At 43.0% G+C, this 25,527-nt stretch overlaps 1 protein-coding gene across 1 annotated transcript in view; it reads right to left on the bottom strand.

Moving 5' to 3' along the window:
* Window positions 1–9,575: 9,575 nt before the first annotated feature.
* LOC126235576 (dehydrogenase/reductase SDR family member 11-like) overlaps window positions 9,576–25,527 on the bottom strand; it is a 51,034-nt gene continuing 35,082 nt past the window's right edge. The window contains exons 3-5 of the mRNA XM_049944293.1: window positions 18,975–19,104; window positions 12,620–12,749; window positions 9,576–9,656 (exon numbers count right to left, since the gene is read on the bottom strand). Coding sequence (XP_049800250.1) covers window positions 9,576–9,656; window positions 12,620–12,749; window positions 18,975–19,104 — 341 coding nt within the window. The remainder of the gene's footprint in view (window positions 9,657–12,619; window positions 12,750–18,974; window positions 19,105–25,527) is intronic.

The following is a 25,527-nucleotide window of genomic DNA, read 5'->3' as shown; positions in this document are numbered from 1 at the left end:
AATTTCGGGCTGTATGGTGGGTGATCAAACACTTCCCATGAAAAACGCTGCAGGAGCGTCCTCACTGTCCTTGAAGTGTGCGGTCGGAAACTTTCATGAAGAAGATAATGCATGACAGTTACGTTACTTGAAGTTTCATGAAACGAAACCAAAAACTCCCGGCACGCATCATATTTTGCGGAAGTCACCATTCTATGGGCATCTTTATACACTCATTGTGCGCTCAGAACTAAAAAGAGCGACTTGACACTATCTACTGGCATACTAGAGACACAGCCCAACATATTTGTACAAAGTCTGATCAGATTTTCACTGTGGTTTCCATTTCGCGTCCAATCATTCCTTACTTTCCAAATTAGCCCTCCTACATTGTGAAATAAAGGTTTTACAACACGTTTTACCAATAATTTACATGATTTGTTCAGTCTAGAAAACCTAAAGTAGAGTTCATAGGTAAGATTCACTTTTCCAAAAGTGTTAAACTCATAAACAGAGAATAATTTCTATTACATAATTTAATGTTCCCTAATCGTCGTATTTTAGACGCCATCGAAAGTATGAAGTTGACTTTAGTAAACATCTTTATTTTGTGATGGTGCCTGTCTTGCGAATTCAGTGGGTCAATTTGAGTATTACATTGTGTGAATTGTTCTTTGACAATACTAAGAGTTGCCTATGTTTGGCATATGTACACTACAATTCAAGACTGGTCTTACTCAGTCAGATTAACGAGGTACTATTTTTCCAATAGTAAATAAGTATTGTGAGGCAGATGCTTTTGAGTAAGTGTGTGGTGTATCCACAGAATGGTGTGTGGTCTTAGCTAATGAAAGACTCGGCCAAAAGTCTTCAGAAATCCATAGCAGTTAGTTATGTTACGTAAGTAAAATTACATAAAGACTCATTTCGCTACTTTTAGACAGTTGAACTTTCATTGTCAGTTTTTCATTACGTTCTGAAGGCATGGATTTGTTTTAACTCTTCCTCAAACATAGGTAAGAATTCTACATGCGTCTTTAGAGTAGCTGATCTGGCAAGAGAGTGAAACGGAAATATAGGGCCAGAGCCTTATACACTCGTGCGCACACAGCATCCCAGGAATACTACGACCAACTTCGTCTGGGGGGTTGCTGGAGGGGGGGGGGGGGTGAGGGGCTGTTGAAATGTGTCTTGAGGAACAAATCTAGAATAGAACCCGCGCTCAGAAACATCAGAAGAATGCAGTAGAAACTAAGTCAGTATTTTCCAAAATCCTAATGTGGAATACAAGAGGCAGGTCAAACTCAAATTTTTCCATCCATTAAAAAATTGAAAGCTACTTCTCACCCTTCTTTCGCTGCTCCCCGAAATTTTACTGGATAGACATTGCAAAATTTGTATGAAATTCTGTTTGGCAGCAATGAATCAAATTTGGAATTCCATCTCGTCGAGCGCAGTTTCCTCAGAGCCTAACACGTCTGTTACTTCATCAGTTTCTTTTATTTGTCATCTCTGAAACACATAATCACTGAAGAACACACATTCGTGACCCCATTGTCGTAAAGCTGTTGCAGTTCCTACTTCCTACATATTCATTACGGAATCAGTTAGTAGAATATTTTGTTGTGTAATGAGCAACATGTAAACCCAGTATCTAGGTAAAATGATTTACTTCCTGACTGCAAACCTGAGTATTTGGCATTCATACAAACAATGTAATCGTATTATTGACTACTGCATCTATCCAGCTGAATTTTCATCTTCTCTAAATCATTTTATTTTTTACCTTTCAAAACTCTCAGTATCATAGCCACTTACACCACTGATTCCCTCATTTCAAACTTATTTCCATTTGAGTTACTAAAATTTAAGTGTAAATACTTACAACACAAAGTTGGTCCATTCTAGAAGTAGTAGGGCTAAGAAGAGAAAGAGACATCCTTGAGTTCGACCTAGAGGTCATTCTGGGAAATCTCATGCAACTGAGCTTTTCGTATTTTGCTGATGTCAGCATCAGTATTTTTTTTTATCTCCAGTCATTCGAGGAATCATGTCATACTGCCTCGTCCCAAGGTCAAGGAGGAGAGGACCTGTGCATACCTACTGCCATTGTGGAAAATTTGCATTAAGTACCCACCGCCCCCCCCCCCCCCCCCCCGACACATACACACACTGAGCAGCCCCCGCATTCGTGTGAGAAAGATTCAACTGCAGTTCACATGCATGCCATATTACACTGACTTCAGTAACACCCCCCCCCCCCCCACACACACACGCACACAAACTGCGCTACTACACAATTTGCGTGAAACACACCACTACACCACTTCCCAACACTCCCGCAAACCTTGGCTTCAACTCTGCAGCTATTTTTGTATTACTAACTTAAAAAAAAAATTCGTTTAAGGACTGCCTATGCCAGTCCTCACGTTGGTATCTAACTATGCATACCTCTAATTTACAAATAAAAACCAACATTTGCTCGAAAATATAAGTAATGAATTAGGAATTCTTATTCACTGAAAATGAGTTTTTTCCTTAAACACTTTCCCACAAGGTCTGAAAACATAAATAAAAGCACGTCCATCTTCACATCCTACTTGCTCCTGCTACGTACCAGATAGCTACATCAAAAATCGATATTTCTCTGCAAATAATTAAAAACCAACATTTGTTTCGAAAATATAAATAAGAAATTGAAAATTAGTATTTGTTGAAAGTGATCTGTAGCTTAAATGCGACTCCACAAACCCAGAAAACGCGAAATAATTGCAAATCCCAATTCCTCCAATCACCAGCAGAATACTGCACTGTAAAATCGAGACCATAGTTCGATCTTTGTAATACGCTCCAGTATCAATTAAAAAACAGCAGCAGCGCAAAAATGCAAAATTTACATTTTTATTAGACGTTAAAACGATGTCTGATGTTGCAATATTGCAACACTGTATCGTAAAAGAAAGTATGAGTTAATTTCCACATATATATAGTCGTTAAATTAGTGACCAAAGTCTGAAGTATGCACCCCAGTGGTAAAGATCAACAGTCGACATTTTAGAAACTAGGCCTTAAAATTCGACGTCGTAAAACTACCCTATCCGGGCCTATAGCTGCAGAAAAATATGTGCTAGGTTGGCCCTCAAATAGAGACACTGAATCTAATTACTCATAACACACTCTCAAAGTATATATTACAGTGTTTTTAAATGGTTAGAAGCACCAATTGAGGACGGACATCGATGATGCATCGTGTTATTCACTATAAAATATATAAATGAAGCTTTACTCTGGCAATTATTACTATTACTACAAATAGCACAGGCCTATTAAATTCCATGTAAAAAACAGCAGTTTGCAGTCAGAAGGTCCTGTAAAAGCTTTATAGACTGTATTTGACCGATATTAAGCTTCGTAACACCGGGAGGGTGGGAGGGGGGATACAGTGCTTTATGCCTACCTTTTGAAAATATTGAAATCTACTTAGGTACTTTATTTTTTAAAATTTTGTAAAAAATATTTACTTTTTTTGATGAAGTCTTCTTCCAGATTCTATGATTGTTTCACATTTCTCGTTTAAGCTTAACCGGAAAATTTAAGTTTAAGTGAGATGGTCATAAAGTCTCTCGCCCTTGGTAGTAATGCAACTTCCCACAACAGTCGTCTTACGCCACAAATAATAACAATGCGTGAACTTAGAACACATGTAAATTATCTTTCACTAGGTTGAAAATTGTCTCAACAACGATTCATTTCCCCTTGGTTATTTCTTGTTTCCTGTTCAAGGGCACTTAATTCAGTGCTAGATACAACCGTGATTGAAATGTGTCGACATTCACTCACTGGCAGAGAAATACTACAGACTCTGAAAGAATCTACAGATCCTCAAATTGAATTTGATGAAACCTACGATGTAGCGAGTGAACCTGAAGAGGAATGTGTTGCACGCAAGGATGTGAACAGTGGTAGATTACATAAGACTCTGGGCGCCTGAAACTGATGACGCAGCTTGCGAGTTTAGTGACAGTCACATCACAAGCACTTGAAAAATTTATAGCTCCAAACCTCCTCACATTAGAAGACTAGTGGCACAAAACATAGAGACAGAAAGAGAAGACATAAGAGACGAAGGTAAAGTAGGAATAATAAGAGACCCATTTGAAAAGTTTTTGTCTCCAGAAATTGTCAACATCATAAAAAAAATAAAGCGTACCAATGAAGACGCATTGAGGCAGAAAATATCCAAGACAGACAATACTGAATTCATGGCGTATATAGGACTACTTATTATTACAGAGAAGGAAAATGACAGTAATCATCTGTTACAGATTTATGGTCCTGCAGTTCAGGAAGGTTTGTTTATACTGCTACCATTAACCGAACCACTTTCCAGCTGCTTACTAAAATAATAAGATTTGATGACGTTGCAAAGAGAAATCGTAATACACCTAACGCCTAACGCAAAGCTTTTATGACTACCCTCCATTGCTATAAAGACGAAAGAAATGCCACAATACTTATTAATGGGATGCTATTATCTATAACGCACAGATATGTACATCTACATCTACATTTATACTCCGCAAGCCACCCAACGGTGTGTGGCGGAGGGCACTTTACGTGCCACTGTCATTACCTCCCTTTCCTGTTCCAGTCGCGTATGGTTCGCGGGAAGAACGACTGTCTGAAAGTTTCCGTGCGCGCTCTAATCTCTCTAATTTTACATTCGTGATCTCCTCGGGAAGTATAAGTAGGGGGAAGCAATATATTCGATACCTCATCCAAAAACGCACCCTCTCGAAACCTGGCGAGCAAGCTACACCGCGATGCAGAGCGCCTCTCTTGCAGAGTCTGCCACTTGAGTTTATTAAACATCTCCGTAACGCTATCACGGTTACCAAATAACCCTGTGACGAAACGCGCCGCTCTTCTTTGGATCTTCTTTATCTCCTCCGTCAACCCGATCTGGTACGGATCCCACACTGATGAGCGATACTAAAGTATAGGTCGAACGAGTGTTTTGTAATCCACCTCCTATGTTGATGGACTACATTTTCTAAGCACTCTCCCAATGAATCTCAACCTGGTACCCGCCTTACCAACAATTAATTTTATATGATCATTACACTTCAAATCGTTCCGCACGCATACTCCCAGATATTTTACAGAAGTAACTGCTACCAGTGTTTGTTCCGCTATCATATAATCGTACAATAAAGGATCCTTCTTTCTATGTATTCGCAATACATTACATTTGTCTATGTTAAGGGACAGTTGCCACTCCCTGCACCAAGTGCCTATCCGCTGCAGATCTTCCTGCATTTCGCTACAATTTTCTAATGCTGCAACTTCTCTGTATACTACAGCATCATCCGCGAAAAGCCGCATGGAACTTCCGACACTATCTACTAGGTCATTTATTATATATATTGTGAAAAGCAATGGTCCCATAACACTCCCCCGTGGCACGCCAAAGGTTACTTTAACGTCTGTAGACGTCTCTCCATTGATAACAACATGCTGTGTTCTGATTGCTATAAACTCTTCAATCCAGCCACACAGCTGGTCTGATATTCCGTAGGCTCTTACTTTGTTTATCAGGCGATAGTGCGGAACTGTATCGAACGCCTTCCGAAAGTCAAGAAAAATAGCTTCTACCTGGGTGCCTGTATCTAATATTTTCTGGGTCTCATGAACAAATAAAGCGAGTTGGGTCCCACACGATCGCTGTTTCCGGAATCCATGTTGATTCCTACATAGTAGATTCTGGGTTTCCAAAAACGACATGATACTCGAGCAAAAAACATGTTCTAAAATTCTACAACAGATCGACGTCAGAGATATAGGTCTATAGTTTTGCGCATCTGGTAGTGGAAGGTGTGGAAGTCGTCGTGTTCTAAAAATAAATTAGTGGATCACAACGAGAGATTCTACCAGTCTATGATGCTGCCTCAGCTAGAATATACGCTTAATATCAAGCCCTCTCCCACATCATTCATACTAGGACTTCCAATAAGAAAAGCGTAAACAAAACACCTGCAAATATTAAGAGGCACGTACCTCAACATCACAATGTAGCAGTATGACGGTGCCGGTTTGAAGAGACGAAGATGACAGAATGACACTGCACGGGAAATAAAGTGATGACAGCGGCAATAGTAGTGCGGGATTTCCAATAGTTGCCGACGAGACATCATTGTATTCCATAACAGAGTAGTTGAAAAGACATCAAGTTATTACCTGAACGGTGTTGCACAGGTATTAAACCCACGACCATGATCAGCCACGTGCGTCGTCACTTTGTAAAACCTATAAGCTGGTTACTAATAACATTGCCCGCTCCTGGACTTCTGATTTGCCATATATAATATATAAAAGATAACTTTCAGTCTACATTTGGAGGTCATCCACATTAAACACTGTTATGGTATAGTACAACCCTAGGTGTCGCTTATATGGAAGATGGCCCCTCGAACATACAACGCTCTGCCCTGTAACAACTTTGTAGAACTACTGAAGCAAGCTGGTTCCGTTAATGCAGATTTATAGTGCAGTTTCGCGAGGCAGAATACGTGCGCTGTGTGTAAATTAACGGCATCATCTCAGATTCCGGAAAAAAAGAAATGTTGGCCTATAATAACGTAACGGTGTAATTTAATGGTAAATTCCGCGATTTGTGTGACAGGGTACCAAATGGCGACGGACAGACCGTACCAACGACGGTACCGTGGAGAATAACGCTTCCGATTATTTTGGAGTCCGAGAATCTTATTATAAAAGCAGGCGGGCAGAATATAATAGTTAATGGTCTACCGTTAATGCAGTAGACAAACTGTAGAGGGGCTTCCGACCCAACGCTATCAGCACTGCAGACACAGCCTACAGGAGCAGGAGACACAGACTGGGTGCTCGAATACAGTGAGCGGAACCTGCTATAAGTGCGTCATGGTAAATTGTCATGTGTTACCCAGTTCTCATGTGCTGAAACGGTTTGACTGCAGTAGGAAGGTAGAGCCGCAGCCGTGTTAATGATCAACAACAAGCCAATACTGCTGACATAGTGATCTCAAACCATGTCAGTCTACGTATAATACGTCATAAAGTTCGGGTATACAGCCCTTCAGCAAGCCTACCGGCTTGTATAACAATAACACCATATGCTAGTGGCGATGTAAATACTGCTTGCTTATACGGATTTCCAAATCAGGTCCCTACATTATAGTCTGAGCATTGCTGTATATGATTCAGACACTCCGTATAGCAGTTTTCACTGGATGTATATAAAAGCGTATTTTAGTTCGTGTGCAGGGTTATGAATTGCATATGTGAACTTGCTTACAAAAACAAGTACATTTATTGTGCATTACAACAGTTACATATCAGTTTCGTGAACTGTGAAGTTTAACGTCTCGCAAAAAAGTAACATGCACCATTCGAGGAAATGAAGAGTGCACAGTCAACTTTAACACAGGTAAAAGCGTCTCCACGTAATGGAACATTGCGTTTCCCTGGTCCTGAAAACAAATTTTGCACAGACGGATACCCTCGTTGCTTTATTCAGAATATTTGCCTCAGGTTTAATATTTCACACATCGTTTGCAGTAATTATCGCCTTTTTCGGTCGACAGATGGTATCCACAGAGTGAGTGTCCTTTACACGAATCAGAAACATACATTTGGAGAACCACAGAGCGTGTGCTGTCCTTGGATCATCGTTTTCACGCCAGTACTTCAAACACCACCACAATGAAAACACACTGTTCCAAAGCCACGCCCATCCGCGTGCTGCTTAGCAGGGTGGGGTCAATCACTGAATGTTGTTAATCTAACCTCCTGCGTGCTGTATTACGCCCACACTTTTCTCGGCACAATTTCGGCAGAAATGTATTGAGGCATTTATGCTGGAAAGAAATTCGGACGTATTATCGGTTTGCACAGTTTGCCTCCCACTCCTATAAATACACTACTGGCCATTAAAATTGCTACACCAAGAAGAAATGCAGATGATAAATGGGTATTCATTGGACAAATATATTATACTAGAACTGACATGTGATTACATTTTCACGCAATTTGGGTGCATAGATCCTGAGGAATCAGTACTTAGAACTACCAACTCTGGCCGTAGTAACGGCCTTGATACGCCTGGGCATTGAGTCAGAGCTTGGATGGCGTGTAAAGGTACAGCTGCCCATGCAGCTTCAATACGATACCACAGTTCATCAAGAGTAGTGACTGGCGTATTGTGACGAGCCAGCTGCTCGGCCACCATTGACCAGATTGGTGAGAGATCTGGAGATTGTGCTGGCCAGGGCAGCTGTCGAACATTTTCTTTAACCAGAAAGGCCCGTACAGGACCTGCAACATGCGGTCGTGCATTATCCTGCTGAAATGTAGGGTTTTGCAGGGATAGAATGAAGGGTAGTGCCACGAGTCGTAACACATCTGAAATGTAACGTCCACTGCCACTGCCAATGCCGCCAATGCGAACAAGAGGTGACCGAGACGTGTAAGCAATGGCACCCTATACCATCACACCGCGTGATTCGCCAGTATAGCGATGACGAATACACGCTTCCAATGTGCGTTCACCGCGATGTCGCCAAACACGGATGCGACCATCATGATGCTGTAAAGAGAACCTGCATTCCTCCGAAAAAATGACGTTTTGCCATTCGTGCACCCAGATTCGTCGTTGAGTACACCATCGCATGCGCTCCTTTCTGTGATGCAGCATCAAGGGTAACCGCAGCCATGGTCTCCGAGCTGATAGTCCATGCTGCTGCAAACGTCGTGCAGATGGTTGTTGTCTGGCAAACGTCCCCATCTGTTGACTCAGGGATCGAGACGTGGCTGCACGATCCGTTACAGCCATGAGGATAAGATTCCTGTCTTCTCGACTGCTAGTGATACGAGGCCGTTGGGATCCAGCACGGCGTTCCATATTACCCTCCTGAACCCACCAATTCCATATTCTGCTAACAGTCATTGGATCTCGACAAAACGAGAGGAGCAATGTCGCGATACGATAAACCGCAATCGCGATGGGCTACAATCCGACCTTTATCAAAACCGGAAACGTGATGGTACGCATTTCTCCTCCTTATCATCACAACGACGTTTCTCCAGGCAACGCCGGTCAACTGCTGTTTGTGTATGAGAAAGCGATTGGAAACTTTCCTCATGTCAGCACGTTGTAGGTATTGCCACCGGCGCCAATCTTGTGTGAATGCTCTGAAAAGCTAATCATTTGCATATCACAGCATCTTCTTCCTGTCGGATAAATTTCGCTTCTGTAGCACGTCATCATTGTGGTGTAGCAATTTTAATGGCCAGTAGTGTAAATCCGGGATGGCTGAATGACCATTATAGATCTGTAGCTGCCGTGAGGTGGAGTCACAAATCACACTTCTGCATCACGTGCAGCTGCAGTCGAATTGGAGAACTGACTCAGCACAGCCGTATCATGCACGATACGACCTTCTGACGCAACCTGAGACACAGGTGAGGTCCACAAAACTCTTCTCGGTATCTTGAAAGGTCGAGAACCTGAGAACCGACGACTTGGCACCGTGGCTGTTGTGACCAGCCTGCTGCAACTAGAGATCAGGCGGGTCTTCCAGTTGCAGCAACAGAGTCATGAATGCTAGCATGCGAGTATACACTCCCGACCATGGACCCTGTGTACACATCAATTTACGTTTTGGACTATTGGGATTTTAGATACACAGAGAGGCTTTCAAAGGACCATGGATGCAACGAGCAATCGACCAGTAGTACTTTAATCGTCGTACTGACGTAGTATCCAAAATTATTTCTCCAATGACGTGACGTGCGTGATACGAGTGCGTCCACGTAGTATATTTAGTAAATTTCATGCGTTTCTATGTTTAATAGGGTTAATCTCGCGTTTTTGTAAATGTGATTTCATCCAGTCATCAGCGCAGTACTTGCTCACTGAACAGCCAGTTGCGTAGCTCTTGAAAGCAGCAGCGACCATTGGTGACCCATCACGAGTCTGGAAAGTCGCATTAGACACCTCAGGTGTCACTTGTTTACCCCATGTGTTCTGTTTCCAAGGCACCTCCTAATGCACCCGACGCGGTGGATCCGCCCTCACAGCATCGTCAGTGGCAGGTAGTAACGCTGTCGCAGAGCACGAGGTGGACGGCCGATGTGGAGACTGGCCGCCTGGCCTCGCCCATTCACCCTGTGAGTGAACAGATGGCCGCTCCTTCAGCAGTGCCCAAGCAGGCTCACGGGGGGAGCTGTTTACTGGTTACTGGGAGCTCCAGTGATAGGCACGTTATGGACCCCATTAGGCCGGTAGCGTTCAGGGCTGGAAAGAAAGCCCGTGTGCACTCTGTATGACTGCTGCAGGGTCCTCATAAGAGATGTGGAGGCGGCCTCACCTGTGGCTACAGAGCATGCGTGTTCCAGTCGTCTGGAAGTTGTGGCTCACGTCGGCACCAACGACGCCAGTCGCATGGATCCTGAAGCGATCCTCAGTTCGTACAGCCATCTGGAAGGGGAGATGAAAACTGCTGGACTCGTGTGAGGGGTGCAAGCAGAGTTCGCAGTTTGCAACATCGTACCGAGAGCTGGTCGCTGTTCTTTGGTTTGGAGCCGAGTGAGGGAACTCAACCAAATTCTTCGTCTGTGACGACCTTGGGTGCAGATTTCTGGACGTGCTTTATCGTGTAGGGATTTGTAGGACACTCCTTGACAGGTCAGGGGTGCGCTACACAAAGGAAGCAGCTACTCGGACAGCAGAGTACTCGTGGAGAGCACATGAGGGTTTTTTTTTTTTTTTTAGCAAGGCAGTAGTCTGAGGTTCTCTGATGAACACTCGTCAGTCGATCTACAGACGGGCAAGTCAAACTGACTTCAGAGTAGAGCCATTTCGACTGTCACAATTTTATGTGTAAACTGTCGAAGTATTCGTAATAAAGTTCCCAAATTTACTGTCCTCCAAGAAAGATGTCGTGCTCATACTATTCTAACACGAAGCCTGGATACTTATAATGTGCTTTTAACATCCTGTTCACTACATTTCCTTTCCTGCAATTTACACTCCTGGAAATTGAAATAAGAACACCGTGAATTCATTGTCCCAGGAAGGGGAAACTTTATTGACACATTCCTGGGGTCAGATACATCACATGATCACACTGACAGAACCACAGGCACATAGACACAGGCAACAGAGCATGCACAGTGTCGGCACTAGTACAGTGTATATCCACCTTTCGCAGCAATGCAGGCTGCTGTTCTCCCATGGAGACGATCGTAGAGATGCTGGATGTAGTCCTGTGGAACGGCTTGCCATGCCATTTCCACCTGGCGCCTCAGTTGGACCAGCGTCCGTGCTGGACGTGCAGACCGCGTGAGACGACGCTTCATCCAGTCCCAAACATTCTCAATGGGGGACAGATCCGGAGATCTTGCTGGCCAGGGTAGTTGACTTACACCTTCTAGAGCACGTTGAGTGGCACGGGATACATGCGGACGTGCATTGTCCTGTTGGAACAGCAAGTTCCCTCGTCGGTCTAGGAATGGTAGAACGATGGGTTCGATGACGGTTTGGATGTACCGTGCACTATTCAGTGTCCCCTCGACGATCACCAGTGGTGTACGGCCAGTGTAGGAGATCGCTCCCCACACCATGATGCCGGGTGTTGGCCCTGTGTGCCTCGGTCGTATGCAGTCCTGATTGTGGCGCTCACCTGCACGGCGCCAAACACGCATACGACCATCATTGGCACCAAGGCTGAAGCGACTCTCATCGCTGAAGACGACACGTCTCCATTCGTCCCTCCATTCACGCCTGTCGCGACACCACTGGAGGCGGGCTGCACGATGTTGGGGCGTGAGCGGAAGACGGCCTAACGGTGTGCGGGACCGTAGCCCAGCTTCATGGAGACGGTTGCGAATGGTCCTCGCCGATACCCCAGGAGCAACAGTGTCCCTAATTTGCTGGGAAGTGGCGGTGTGGTCCCCTACGGCACTGCGTAGGATCCTACGGTCTTGGCGTGCATCCGTGCGTCGCTGCGGTCCGGTCCCAGGTCGACGGGCACGTGCACCTTCCGCCGACCACTGGCGACAACATCGATGTACTGTGGAGACCTCACGCCCCACGTGTTGAGCAATTCGGCGGTACGTCCACCCGGCCTCCCGCATGCCCACTATACGCCCTCGCTCAAAGTCCGTCAACTGCACATACGGTTCACGTCCACGCTGTCGCGGCATGCTACCAGTGTTAAAGACTGCGATGGAGCTCCGTATGCCACGGCAAACTGGCTGACACTGACGGCGGCGGTGCACAAATGCTGCGCAGCTAGCGCCATTCGACGGCCAACACCGCACCGCGGTTCCTGGTGTGTCCGCTGTGCCGTGCGTGTGATCATTGCTTGTACAGCCCTCTCGCAGTGTCCGGAGCAAGTATGGTGGGTCTGACACACCGGTGTCAATGTGTTCTTTTTTCCATTTCCAGGAGTGTACATATACTTGTTTGAACTGTATATTTACCGGGTTGGAAAATTCTCTATGATTGAATAGTATATTTACGTAACCGCAAAATTAAGAAACACCAGTCTTGCTCGGAGACTTTGAAATGTAACAACGTAATGCTTTTGAAACTTACCCCACACCGTATCTTGCTGTTCCTGGCAACCAGGTCCTTCCGCAGTCCTTCTAGCAGAGCCTTGACAGCATGCTTGCTGGCGTAGTACATCGAGTACAGTGGATCGAATGGCATGATGTGACCAGCTATACTGGAAGCAAGAAAAAGAAACAAACTTGTACTGCCTGTACTATATGGATGGAAATTGTATACTGTGTAAGTCGGCAAGGTTTAACCACCAAACATGAATAATTTTCACAATTCGTATTTCATTTACTTCGGGGAGCGAAAGCTAGCGAATTCTTAACCGTTTCTTGGTTGATACTGGTAGCCTCAATTTCTGTGGAGATGCAAGCTGAGACTCTAATTTTCTGACAGAAAGGCGAAAGTGCGACTTCACGGTCACAGTGATCGACATGGAACAAGGGCTGTGGGAAGCCAGTTTCCTGGATCTAAAAGCAGACTGCTGGTAGTTTACAGCCCAAGACAGTCGCCTCGTCGCGAGGCCGGTGGGAAAGGTCTTCTCGTGATTGACCTGTGGTCGCCAAGGAGGCTTAGGCGAGATGATGCTGAAAGTATGAGATTGTAGAGACAGAATCTTACAGGTGCCATGAGCAGTCTTTTTTAGCATAAGGAATGTACGTGGGATGCCTGCCGCAAATGAATGCTAACGTCCGAAAGAAGTTCTTATGCGAAGTGCCAAGCCGCATTTCTGCCAAAAGACACGTTAACGTATTCGGTTAGTTCAATTGCAGATGGTGGAGGTGTCATAATATTTTCTAGAAGTTTCTATTGACCTGTACATGAGCTGAAAGAGGTTGAGTGATAGCTTCATGACGTGTAGAGTGGAAGATACTCCATTTGTAAAGGGGGCTGTGATTGGCTGTAAGGAGAATTCACACTAACGACGCGAGATTTACTCTAAACTGGACGCTTCTGGCGGAGGGCGTCTCTTGGTGGTGTCGGTGGGACATATTTGGCTAGACAGCGATTTTGAGAGCTCTCTGGTGAGCGTCAGTGAGTGATAAACTTAGGTGGATAGAGTTTTGAGACATGGCTGGCGAGGTGTCAGCGAACTGTCTCAGCATTAGATTCGAATGTGCTGATGTTGCCACTAGGAACTGCATCATTCGTCTCTCTATGGACAGAGATACGAACCTGTGCTTGTGCGTGGAGACGGAGGCATTACAAAGTGCTTCTTTACGAGCTCACACTTTAAAGAAGTCTCTGATCCTGTTTTATAAGTAAGTAGAATTCTTAATTCGTCATTACATAAGTGGCCTCGACCTCAGGAGGTTGCAGACGCCATTTGACGTCCTCTGTGTAGTCAGAATCTTCAGCTACGCAACGCACTTTGTCTCTGCGACCACTGGCAGCAGTTCCCAGATAATCGCTGCAGAATTGTTCTTCACAGAATTGAATTCGGCAATATACGCACCACGAATCGGCACATAGGAACTCTTTTAACAGTACGTGTGTTAAGTTCCATTTCTTTGATCGCAGAGCCGTTCATTGTCAGTGCCAGTAAGGGTAGAGGCTTTCGTAACTTCCATGTTAATCAGTATCAGCCGCCTAAGTGTTTCTGTCGTATAAGCGAGGACGCGATTCCGAGTCACGTCATGAACGTTTTGACAATCTCAAATTTAGGTTAGTGAGTTGGAGTTAACGTTCTGTCTCAATGAATGTTCACTTTGCATTGTATCTTTGATAGTTGTTTTTATAATAAAAGTATTATCAGTGCCCGGTTGTTCTACTCTTCCTAGAATTAGACTCCAGTCACCGATCTTGGTCAATTTAGAGTGGAGTATCGTCACAGCTTGGGGACTACCGCAGCTGGGGACTGTCATTGGCATGACTAACTTAATTCACTTATTCGGCGATGCCACAACGTTGCCATCACGTCATTTACTGCTATCACACATAATCACCCGCATTTAGAAGGGGTAGTATTGGCACTGAAGTGACAGGACCCTTATGAACACAAGTCTGTATTTATCATTATTTTCTATCCTTAAAATACATAAACTTCAGTGTGATACTTAAGAAGTTCCAGGTTCCTCCCTACCAACCATTGGAACGAAACAGAGGGTTAAGTGTGAGGAGAATGTTTGATAGATTCGACCTGTGCAGGAACTGATACACCAGATGTGCTGTACATTTAGTTCCTCCGTGGAGTTTTTCGTTGATGAATATTACTAATGTTAGTTTCAACTCTGCAGCATGTTGTTGGTCGTAACAGTGAGCAAGTCACAGTATTTATCACTACTGGGCAGTGGTTTTGGCACATGATGCGTTAGTACACAGATATAGCAAAATGCTTGGAGCTCTACAAAGAGTAGGTTATGAAGATCTGTAGGTTACAATAATTGAGCGCCTTCGTTTCTATAGTTCGAGTGAACACAAAAAAGTATACTATGAGTTTGTTTTTCTTTTTCGCTAAATGGTCCTACACAGGACAGAGACGGTGCCTCGCATTAAAGTCTACTCTATGTTGCGGACTTGAAACCATCTGTCATGCACTTCCTCAGGTCTAAGCGAAGAAGTTTTAATGCTCCGTCGATATCGGGGTTACTAGGACAAACAATAGTTCAATTTAACAACGATCTTGTTAGGAAATTAACGGTGGTGACCCTGAAGGAATTATTCTGGCTTGGGCCTTAAAATAAACAAAGAAACCACAGGAAATTTTCATGGGGATCGCTGGACGGGGGTTTAAAATCCTCACCTCCGCCTTTTTTATCCACCGCACCGTCTCACGTAATGCGAATTTTCCTGTTTCCTTAGATGCACGAGAATTCTACATCGCAGCAGAATGCTACATTACTTTCACAGAATCCGTCTTTTAAAGGGAAGTGAAAACAGACCCGTTGTAACGATCCCTTCAATCGGGAAAACGTGATATAATGCAAATATTTTCTTCTGACAATCAAACGTCTTATCTACACCGGTGCCCAAAATTCAAGCAACAAACGCAAATAGCGCAAGATTGCGTTAATTTTTCAACAAAACAATATAAACAGGTGGCAGTAAAGTAGAAACAACGTAAAAAATACAGAAGGCAAACAACTGCACCATTTATAACGGTAGACAAAGATGTTCTTCGTTTTTTCCAACTTAATGCATTTTCACACACATTCCGACAACTGGTTAATGTACTTAGCATGGGGTGTTACCACCTCTGGCAGCAATATATGTCTGACTAAGAGTGGTGATGCTGTGAGTGATGTCATCAGTCTCACGTTGAGGCAATAACGCCAATTTTTTCTGCAGAGCTGTTCGGAAGTTTTCAAGGGTGGTTGGGGGATGCTTCCTAACACATCGCAGACGTGTTCCATAGGATTCAAATCGGGGGAGCGAGCAGTATCATCCGCTTCCAAAAGAATATCAATCACCCGTGCTCTAAAAGTCGAGCAAAAAAAATGGCTCTGAGCACTATGGGACTTAACATCTATGGTCATCAGTCCCCTAGAACTTAGAACTACTTAAACCTAACTAACCTAAGGACATCACACAACACCCAGCCATCACGAGGCAGAGAAAATCCCTGACCCCGCCGGGAATCGAACCCGGGAACCCGGGCGTGGGAAGCGAGAACGCTACCGCACGACCACGAGATGCGGGCAAAAGTCGAGCAGTATCATCCATCAGTACGAAGTATGGGCCCACAACTCCTCGCAAGAACCACACATGAGGCCCCAGGCTCTCAGCGCGATACCTGGCATCAGTTAAGCATTGCCTGTTCACTCGTACAATTTTATGAAGAGGTGTTAGGGTAGTCAGCGTAATCCCTGCCCACATCATTAGGAATCCTCCTCGATACCGCTGTCTTTCCTCAATGTTTGGATTCCGAAAATGCGTTCTACGCTCCCTCCAGATGCGTCTGCGTCGATAATCACTCTCCACACCAAAACGGGACTCATCTGTGAAAATAACATTGGCCCACTGTGGCATGTTGATGGTCCTTCTGAGAAGACGCGTCAGAGGTACACATACAGCAGATCTCAGACAGTAAACGCCTCTATGCTGTAGCCTTCCACACAGCGTTTGCCTCGCGGGTGCTGCGATCTCAGACGCCAGCTGCCATGTGCTACTAAGGCGGTCCGTCGTGCTCTTACAGCCAAATAATGGTTCTCTCTTTCAGATATTACACGTGGTAAGCCCCGCCCTGGTCATCGGGATGCAGTTTCGATCTCTGTAAACAACAGAACGATTCACATTAAGCCATCGAGGTACATTAGTTTGCGACTGTCCTGCTTCCATTCTTTTTACGGCTCTCTACAGCAAAGAATCTGATAGCCGACTTCTCTGTGCCACACTGCACCGTCTCTGACAGTGTACGCCACGACCGTGGATGTTGGACTACCAGACAAATACTACCTCGTTTGGTGGGTGCACTGACGTCATCGTTGGCGTGCTTGTCCGTTGACCGGAATGCTATCTTTCATGCAGATCATGATTGTACGGACATCTGCCGACATTTTATATGATTATATCGTGAATTAGACACAGGACGGGAAAATAGTGGTTTGTTGCTTTAATTTTGAACACCAATGTAGACTGTGGAGATAAGAGTCAGCTTTCATGTTCGTTAATAAACACACAAAAAGTAGAAGAACTTCTACCCATTTTCTAAACATGAGACGTTGATTGGAAATTGAGCAACGAAAACTCCCAACAACAACGAAACATAATGGTAATGAATATTTTGTAAATTGGGCAGTTGTTAAATTTGCATCAAGTGCAGATATTCAGACGAGGTAGTCTGTCATAGACAGTTTACCGACCGTCACTCTCGCACACACACACACACACACACACACACACACTACCACCAACAGTAACAGCAGCGGATTAACAGTAATGATTAACAATGGTGTCAATAGTTAAGTGAAAACCAAGACTATAAACTCTAAAAAAAAAAACACCAACTCCAAATCTTCAAGTGTTACCTTAACCCAGATAAAAATTACACTGTTTGTAAAAAGTGAGGTAGTGTTTGTTATTTCGGTAGCTACAAATACGTACCAGTACTTCGAGAACCAGGTATTCGGGAAACAGAAATCATTTTATTATTCTTCAACGACAGTACACAGTGATATCATCACGTGTAATTGTACTGTCCGAATTGTAAAGAAAGTAGCTAGCGTTGTAATAAAGAAACCTAAATGCGGTGTAATGTTAAGCCTAACAGGAAAAGTATCACGCACGTGTATGACCCTACACGAATATTTGGAAGAGTATATTTACAAGAAGACATTGCTTGTGGTTTATCAAACCAAGATTCAATTTTTATATCGCGAAAAATCATTTCTAGTTTTATAGATGGGTAGATAATCTACATATCCTGAAATAAAGTATATTGTTCATTTTTCTGCTCTGAGAATTTGGTGAACGTGTAAAACCGAAATAGTTACGATAGCTCTAAAAAAAATTAAAAAAATGGAAAAGTACTAGAACACAAATATCTGTAACCTAAGAGCTAGCGTCAACTCAGGCGTAATGCAACAATATAATTTAAGCTGTGTGGTAATAGAAAATATGTTTACTAAGTGTAGTAAAAAAAAAGGAAAAATGTTTGATCGGTAAACAACTCACCTTACTTCTTGACATTGTCTCCTATGAGGGACACACACTTGGTCCAGCGATCTTCCAGCTTTGTCATCCCATCAACAGAAAGAGGTTCTGTCAGACTCTGCGAAATACTCGTTGACTGCAGCTGTCAGTTTTTCATTTGTTGAAAATTCCTTACCAGCAAGCCAAAATTTAAAGTTAGGGAACAGGAAAAAGTAACTTGGAGCTGAGCTTGGTGTACAAGGCGAATGAGGAAGCAGTTCAAAGCCCATTTCACACCATTATCGCTGATATGTGGGATGGAACATTATACTCCTGAAAGAGTACTTTTTCGTGTGCTAATCTAGGTTTTCTTCAGCCAACACAAGTTTCAAACGATCGAGGAATGGAGCATAATAGGTTTCAGGTTCGGGTCTACGTTTTCCCAAGTAATCTATGAGGATTATTCCTTGAGAATCGCAATAGACAGTACGGCACTGGAGAATTCTGAACCGATCTCACTTTACATTGCAACATGTATTTGCTACATGATGAAGAGGAGTACTGTAATCCAAGAACTGTCAAGAAACTTATTAGTTCCTCCCTAAGGTATCTCATGAAATGTTCTTCATGTCAGAGCTATCGCAGGTGTCAGTGCAGAATTCAAGCTTAGGGCGGTTTTGAGGTACCAGAGACAATGATTCTCACGCGGTACCTGATGTCGACGTTTATTGGAAGCTAAATGCTGATTGGCTCTATGTTTAAGAATACCTCTATACAGTCTCACAAGACGACAATACATCGCTATAGACGCTTTGAGGTCTACCTGCATATGTGGATGACGAAGCCGTCGTCGACTCCCCTGTCCAGCATGCTCTGGACGGCCTCCCTCGTGCAGACGGACAGCCCCAGGACGTTGACGTCCAGTGTGTGCCGCCACTCGGCTGTCTGTCCAGCTGGGAACACAGCATGCCGCCATCATCAGTCAGCAATAAAGCGAAGGACGAGGAAACCGTGCAAACTGACACAGCATACTTATGCTCCTAAAGTTACTGACCCTGTATACAATGAAGCTACTCACAACAGTCACTATTTTAGATGTAGTGACACAGCATCGTCGTTTAAGCTTATTCTGCAATCCTCGTCGCAAGAAGTCGAGTGCACACTGTTGTATCTACTTCTTCACAGCCACCATACGTCACCAGTATAATCAATTTGAGACGCTGAAGACTGTGTTCCACGGGGTACAAACTGGAAAAGTCGGAGGATGTCATATCTGGACTGTGCGATGGGTAAGGGATCTTGATCCACTCTAGGAAGCTGCCAGATTAGCTGCCAAAGATTCGTGCGGTTGGGCATTACCATTGTGAATTTGGATCGCGTCCGTGTTCTTGTGAAATCTCTTCGTGGTAATGACGCCTTTATGCTTCTGAAAGGTGAATGTGTCTCTCGCTATTTATGAACAGCGACATTACAGAAAATGAAGAACTGCGTCCTTATCGTTCCAAAAATAGTAATAATGATTTTTTTGCCGCTGGGTGTCTCTTACATTTGTTTAGTATTCCGAAGGAGATACGTCGCTTGTACCTGGATCTTTCTCATTCTGGATTATATACAGGGTGGTTGGAAACAGTCTGAAAAGCTTTAGAGGGTGTTGCAGAGTAGGCTGAGTTGAGAAATAATTGTTAAGAAAATAACTCGGTTCGTTGCGCCGTTTCGGAAATAATAAGCGCTGAAGGTCCCTGAGCGCGCAAATTCAAGCAGCCTTCCAGATAAAGTTAGTATCAGTTGTTATAGCATGGATGCCAACGTACGATACTGCTCAGCCTTTGGCGCTGGTTCGATCCTTACTAGCGTCCCGTGTCTAATTATTTTGTCGCTCTCTTGCTCGGTATTCGGGAAACAAACGAACATGGTTGGCGGCACTGTCTCTGGCGAGCCTCTTGAATTTGCGCGCTCAAGCCCCAACGGCCTTATTGGCTAACTCCCACTGTCTTTTATTCGGACACGGCGCAACTTACCCTGAAACAGGATGACGTGCTATTCAGACTGTTTCTGACAACTCTTTATATTCACGTTTCGTCAGTAGATGGGATACAACCATGTTTTTATTGGCTTCCAATACTTGGCTGTCATCCTTTATCGTGAAGAATTTCAATAGTTGCTGTTACAGCCATGTTTAAAATCTTGACTTGCAAACATCTCTTTATCAGTCTCAATCGAATAGGGCCACGCTTTCTGACAGTACAAATTTTCTTCCACTCTGCGTAATGCTTTTGTAACGCAGACCATGTTTTTAGAAAGCTCTCAGGTTTTTAAACCATTGTCTGAGTAAATAGACTCGTCGTCTCACTTAGGATTTGTGTCAATGATTTTAGTTTAAAGTGTCTCACTTTTTACACTATGAAACAGTAATTAACTAAGTAATTCCTTTACTATCAAAAAATTTAATTTCATTATATTTCATGAATATGACTCTTTATTTTTCAATTTCAATATTGCGTAAATGTTTTGAAGGAATCATCATAAATCATTTGTAACTGATATTTTATCGGAAAGGTGCCTAAAAACGAACATGCAATAAATTTATGAATTTAAACTACAAAGAACCCAGGTAAAACGAAACTAGTCACCTCTAGTTAGAAGTTCGTAAAATAATTCAATCGCACTGTACGGATGGAACCTGCTGCCCAATTGAAAAACGACTCAACTTAAACATAATAGCCGGCCGGAGTGGCCGGGCGGTTCTAGGCCCTACAGTCTAGAATCGCGAGACCGCTACAGTCGCAGGTTCGAATCCTGCCTCGGGCATGGATGTGTGTGATGTCCTTAGGTTAGTTAGGTTTAAGTAGTTCTAAGATCTAGGGGACTGATGACCTCAGAAGTTGAATCCCATAGTGCTCAGAGCCATTTGAATTTTAAACATAATTTATTGAAACAAGTTCTGTAGATTAAAAATATCTGTTAAACCAAAGGTATGCATAATTGTTGCGTTACAAAATGGTAAATAGAAACAACATTGATGAAGGAAGTTAATGCAAGTCGTATCACAGAGGTCGTTTGCTAGTACAAAACCTGAACGTCCAGGTGTTTTACCTGCCTTGGTCCACTGTCTAGTCGATGAATGTTCGTTCGTCTCGTTATTTACAAACTACGTTTGAGAATCAAAGTGGTTGTGCCAAACTTACAGTAATGAATGCGGCAGGGAATGATTCCATCGTATAACACTGATTAAAAATAGTTAAAGGTAAGAGGGCAGATGGACAAGCATTAGCTCGCCCTCTCGGATCAATCCAACAAGTAAAACGGTATTAACTTGGTATATAGTGTCTCTCTCTCTCTCTCTCTATTTTAGTCGATTCCCACTCTCCATGACCACCTGAACTACAGCACGCCAATTACTTCTGTCCTGCATTTTCTCCTGTAGACTTCCCAGGTTCTAATGCATTACTGATGTGACGCCATCGATTCATCTCATCCTTAGCATCCCTCTTCCTTTGCCTCCGATCATGCCCAGGATTACCGTCTTTTCCATAGAATGATGTCTTCTCGTAATGTGCCTAAAGAAGGTCTGCTTTTTTTTGTTTCAGTACTGTACCGTCTAAGCAACAGTGTGGTTTTATTTGCTGTATTAGTACTCTTTGCAGTCCATGGAACTCTTACGTATTTTCTTCCAATACCACAATTCAGAGGTACCTATTCCACGCCGTTCAGCCTTTCTTGCGATCCAGGTCATATCAGTATATCACAATTTACTATACGGATTTGTGTTTTAAATTTGCGTCTCTACTCCTTAAAACACTGTTAAAGTTGTACCTCCCCTCTCCTCAAAGCAATAACGGTCTCTTGATTTCGTGGCTGCATTCGCCATCATAGAAAATACTTCCATTTTTTCTCCTCCCGTATGCCATGAAGTGATACGTGCAGTTGCATAATTTGAGTTTCCTTGACGTTCTCCCTCAGACCAGCCTTTGCATTCCAGTTTATTCTTCATCTAGCCCAGCATTCCTCATAATGTCCACTGTTGAGCCAACTGACCGATACCTGGGACCGAGACTCATACTGACCCACTCCCTAAGAATGTGCGTCTTAACATTTTAACATTAAAGGCCGGCAGTAGGAATAAGCAGCATCCACCGCGTACGTAAGCAATTGACCACAATAACTAAATTTTATATATAGTTGGAAGGAGAAACAGCCTTGGTCGTATTTTTTTGTTTTATTATCAAATGGTTCAAATGGCTCTGAGCACTATGGGACACAACTGCTGAGGTTATTAGTCCCCTAGAACTTAGAACTAGTTAAACCTAACTAACCTAAGGACATCACAAACATCCATGCCCGAGGCAGGATTCGAACCTGCGACCGTAGCGGTCTTGCGGTTCCAGACTGCAGCGCCTTTAACCGCACGGCCACTTCGGCCGGCATTTTATTATCCGCAAAATCGATTTTCGATCACTTAGTGACCATCCTCAGTGCTGTAAGATACAATTAAAATTGTTAGCACTGGTATTAACAAGCTTAGAGCTAAGTGACCAAAATCGATTTTGCGGATAATAAAACAAAAAAATACGACCAAGCTTAGAGTTTGTTAATACCAGTGCTAACAATTTTACTTGTATCTTACAGCACTGAGAATGGTCACTAAGTGACCGAAAATCGATTTTGCGGATAATAAAACAAAAAAATTCGACCGAGGCTGTTTCTCCTTCCAATTATATCCATTATCTGGTTGTGGTGCACAAAAGCTCCATTGTCATATTCATTTATTTAGGAATTCCATTAAAAATAGCTGCGAGAAGTCGCTTAGTTTCAGAATTACGCTCAGACAACGCTCCGTATTTTGAGTATTTTCTAGTGTAGCGGTTCCTTTTATTATGCTAATGACTTACTTTCAAATAAAGTGTTCCCAAACGTATGGAAGAAATTAGAAGTTGATCTCAGGTGAGCTGCCTCTTTTAGGGGCCAAACATAAAAATCGGCTTACTTACGATTTAACCAGCACAAAATCAAGACTGGTACGCAACTAAATATGTGAAATATATGTATAAAGCAACCGAATATGTAAAAGAAATCTGTATGAGTGACTATACATTTACTTCGATACATGGAATTTCTCCTTTCCTCTGTTATGAGATAACTTGAACTGTCAAATCGGAGTAATACGAGTAATGTTAATGTATCTTGGCCGCACTTGTGGAAGTACCCAGGTCATACTATTATTTTTTTTTACAATGATATTGACCAACTAGGATTTTTTATTATTATTTTTTTTTTCAAATGCAAGTAGCTATCTACATTTATTTCTTCGGCATATTTGCACCTTTTATTGTCTGATTTCGAGCTGTGCACACATCAGTGGCATTGAGAGCTAGGGGTGAAGGGAGGGGGGGGGGGGGAGAACCACGAAACCGCTCAGGGCGGCGGCAGATTTTTGAAAGCGGCAAAATTTTAAGTTTTAATGTGGCTCTAGGAGGACGAAGGAAACAAGACAATGAAAGTTTTACATAAGTGAATAAATATGACATACAAATCACTCATAAAATCTAGTGTCTTAGTGGAAATTATCTACGGAAACAGATAACAAATGAAGTGCCGGTTTTCCTAGCGTGCGCCTTTTAAAACAGAAAATATTGCTAGTGGCGGTGTTGCGTTCCCTATTAATTCTTCACTGCCTCTATACAACATTTGACATGCACCTACGTCAGCTTGAAAGCCCCTACAGAAGGGAAAGACTTTATAATAAAGAAATAAAGGTGTCAGCTCGTGATGACCTAACAGTTCCTAAACAACAACCTTAAACACCTGTAGCAACATCACTGAGGAAGACATTTTGTAATAAATAAATAACGAATTAGTAAAATATTCACTGCACGTCACATACCATAACCTTTTGACTACAGATTCAGTGATGTTTATAGGGGAATGATGCGTGTCATCCTTTCCCTATCCTTCCCTCTCCTTTCGATATGCCGTATATGCCATTTTCATCCCTCTCCTCTTGCCATGGTGCTCAAAGTTGCAGACAACGTAGAAAAAAAAATAATTTAATGTTTTCCCTCACTTTCTTTTTCGATGTTGAAGCCCCAAGCAATAGATAATATTAATATGATACGAAAGAAACGTATCAATATTTGTTTTGGAACTGAACTGCACTGCTCGAGCTGTTTACCTATTTTCATCGTATTTCACACTGCGCTCAGAAAACTTCATTTAAGATTTAAGTCCCATTTTTCACTACAGTAAATGAAAGTGCTTTCAAAACTGCTTGTTTTGAGTCATACATGGTGGTCGTGGCATGTCGGAGAGCACGCCTCCTCAATATCCGACTTCAGCCGTTTCTCCTTCGTGTACTACGGATACACTAAATAGGCATTGGTGATTTATACACGTTGTTTCAACAGATACAGCATTTGTACGTAAGCCACCGTGCTGCTATGACGTTCTACTTTGTACAGCAGAAGCGACAACGCAGTACTCAGCTCTTCTGACTGCCACGTGTTTCGCGCCGCAGTTGTCTACTTCTCCACGGTAGTGTGCAGCGGTGCAATTGTTTAGAGAAAATAGTTAATTTATTCAAAAATCGCAGATGATGTTCTCTGTTTCTGCTACAAACTCTTCCCGAACATTAAAATATTATTCACTTCAGGCGCCTACAGAAACTGGCGGTAGATTTCTGAGACGTTAATCGGCTACAGTGGATCCCTAATGAACTCAGAATCGTACCATGAGTGGGTGAAGATCTCCAGAAGATTAAAATTTGTCAAAAATGTAGATGCAGGAGCCCTGGAAATATTAAATGTGGAAACCCGGCATCGGTAAGGCGTAATCAAACACCTTATAGCAATTGTTCATTTTTTGAATAGATAGTCTTCCTTTGAGTGGAACGTCAGACAAAATGTTTACTGAAAACTATGAGAATTTCTTGAAACTGGCAGTGATAATAATAAAAAAAATTCTGGTCAAACATGCAAGGAAGGCAACTCGTGGTAAAGAAATGTCATAAAATTATCTCGGGAAACTCATACAAAGTGACATAATTCGCAATCACTGTTAAAAACTGAGAATAAAATATTTTTATTGAAAGCTACTAAATATTACAGTATGATTTTGGGCTATGCACCAGACATTTTTGGTGTATCTCAAAGGAAAATGATAGTGAGTTTACTTAATTGGATTCTACTGATGATATCTACGATACAAATATTCGTGAACATTTTCTTGCTTAGTGCCTGTAAGGGATACATCTGGTTTGGTGCTTCAACAAAGGTACTCGTAAAACAGAAAAAAAAGGAAATTACCTTTGGCAGACGTGAAGGGGCAGCGCAGTGATGACTGTAAAATATGAAAGGCAAGAACATAGGAATGCAAAATCGAAC

Source organism: Schistocerca nitens, chromosome 2 (assembly GCF_023898315.1).
Source record: "Schistocerca nitens isolate TAMUIC-IGC-003100 chromosome 2, iqSchNite1.1, whole genome shotgun sequence".
Classification (NCBI taxonomy): domain Eukaryota; kingdom Metazoa; phylum Arthropoda; class Insecta; order Orthoptera; family Acrididae; genus Schistocerca; species Schistocerca nitens.
The sequence above is the reverse complement of the archived record's forward strand: the minus strand, read 5'-3'. Positions and strand labels throughout refer to the sequence as shown.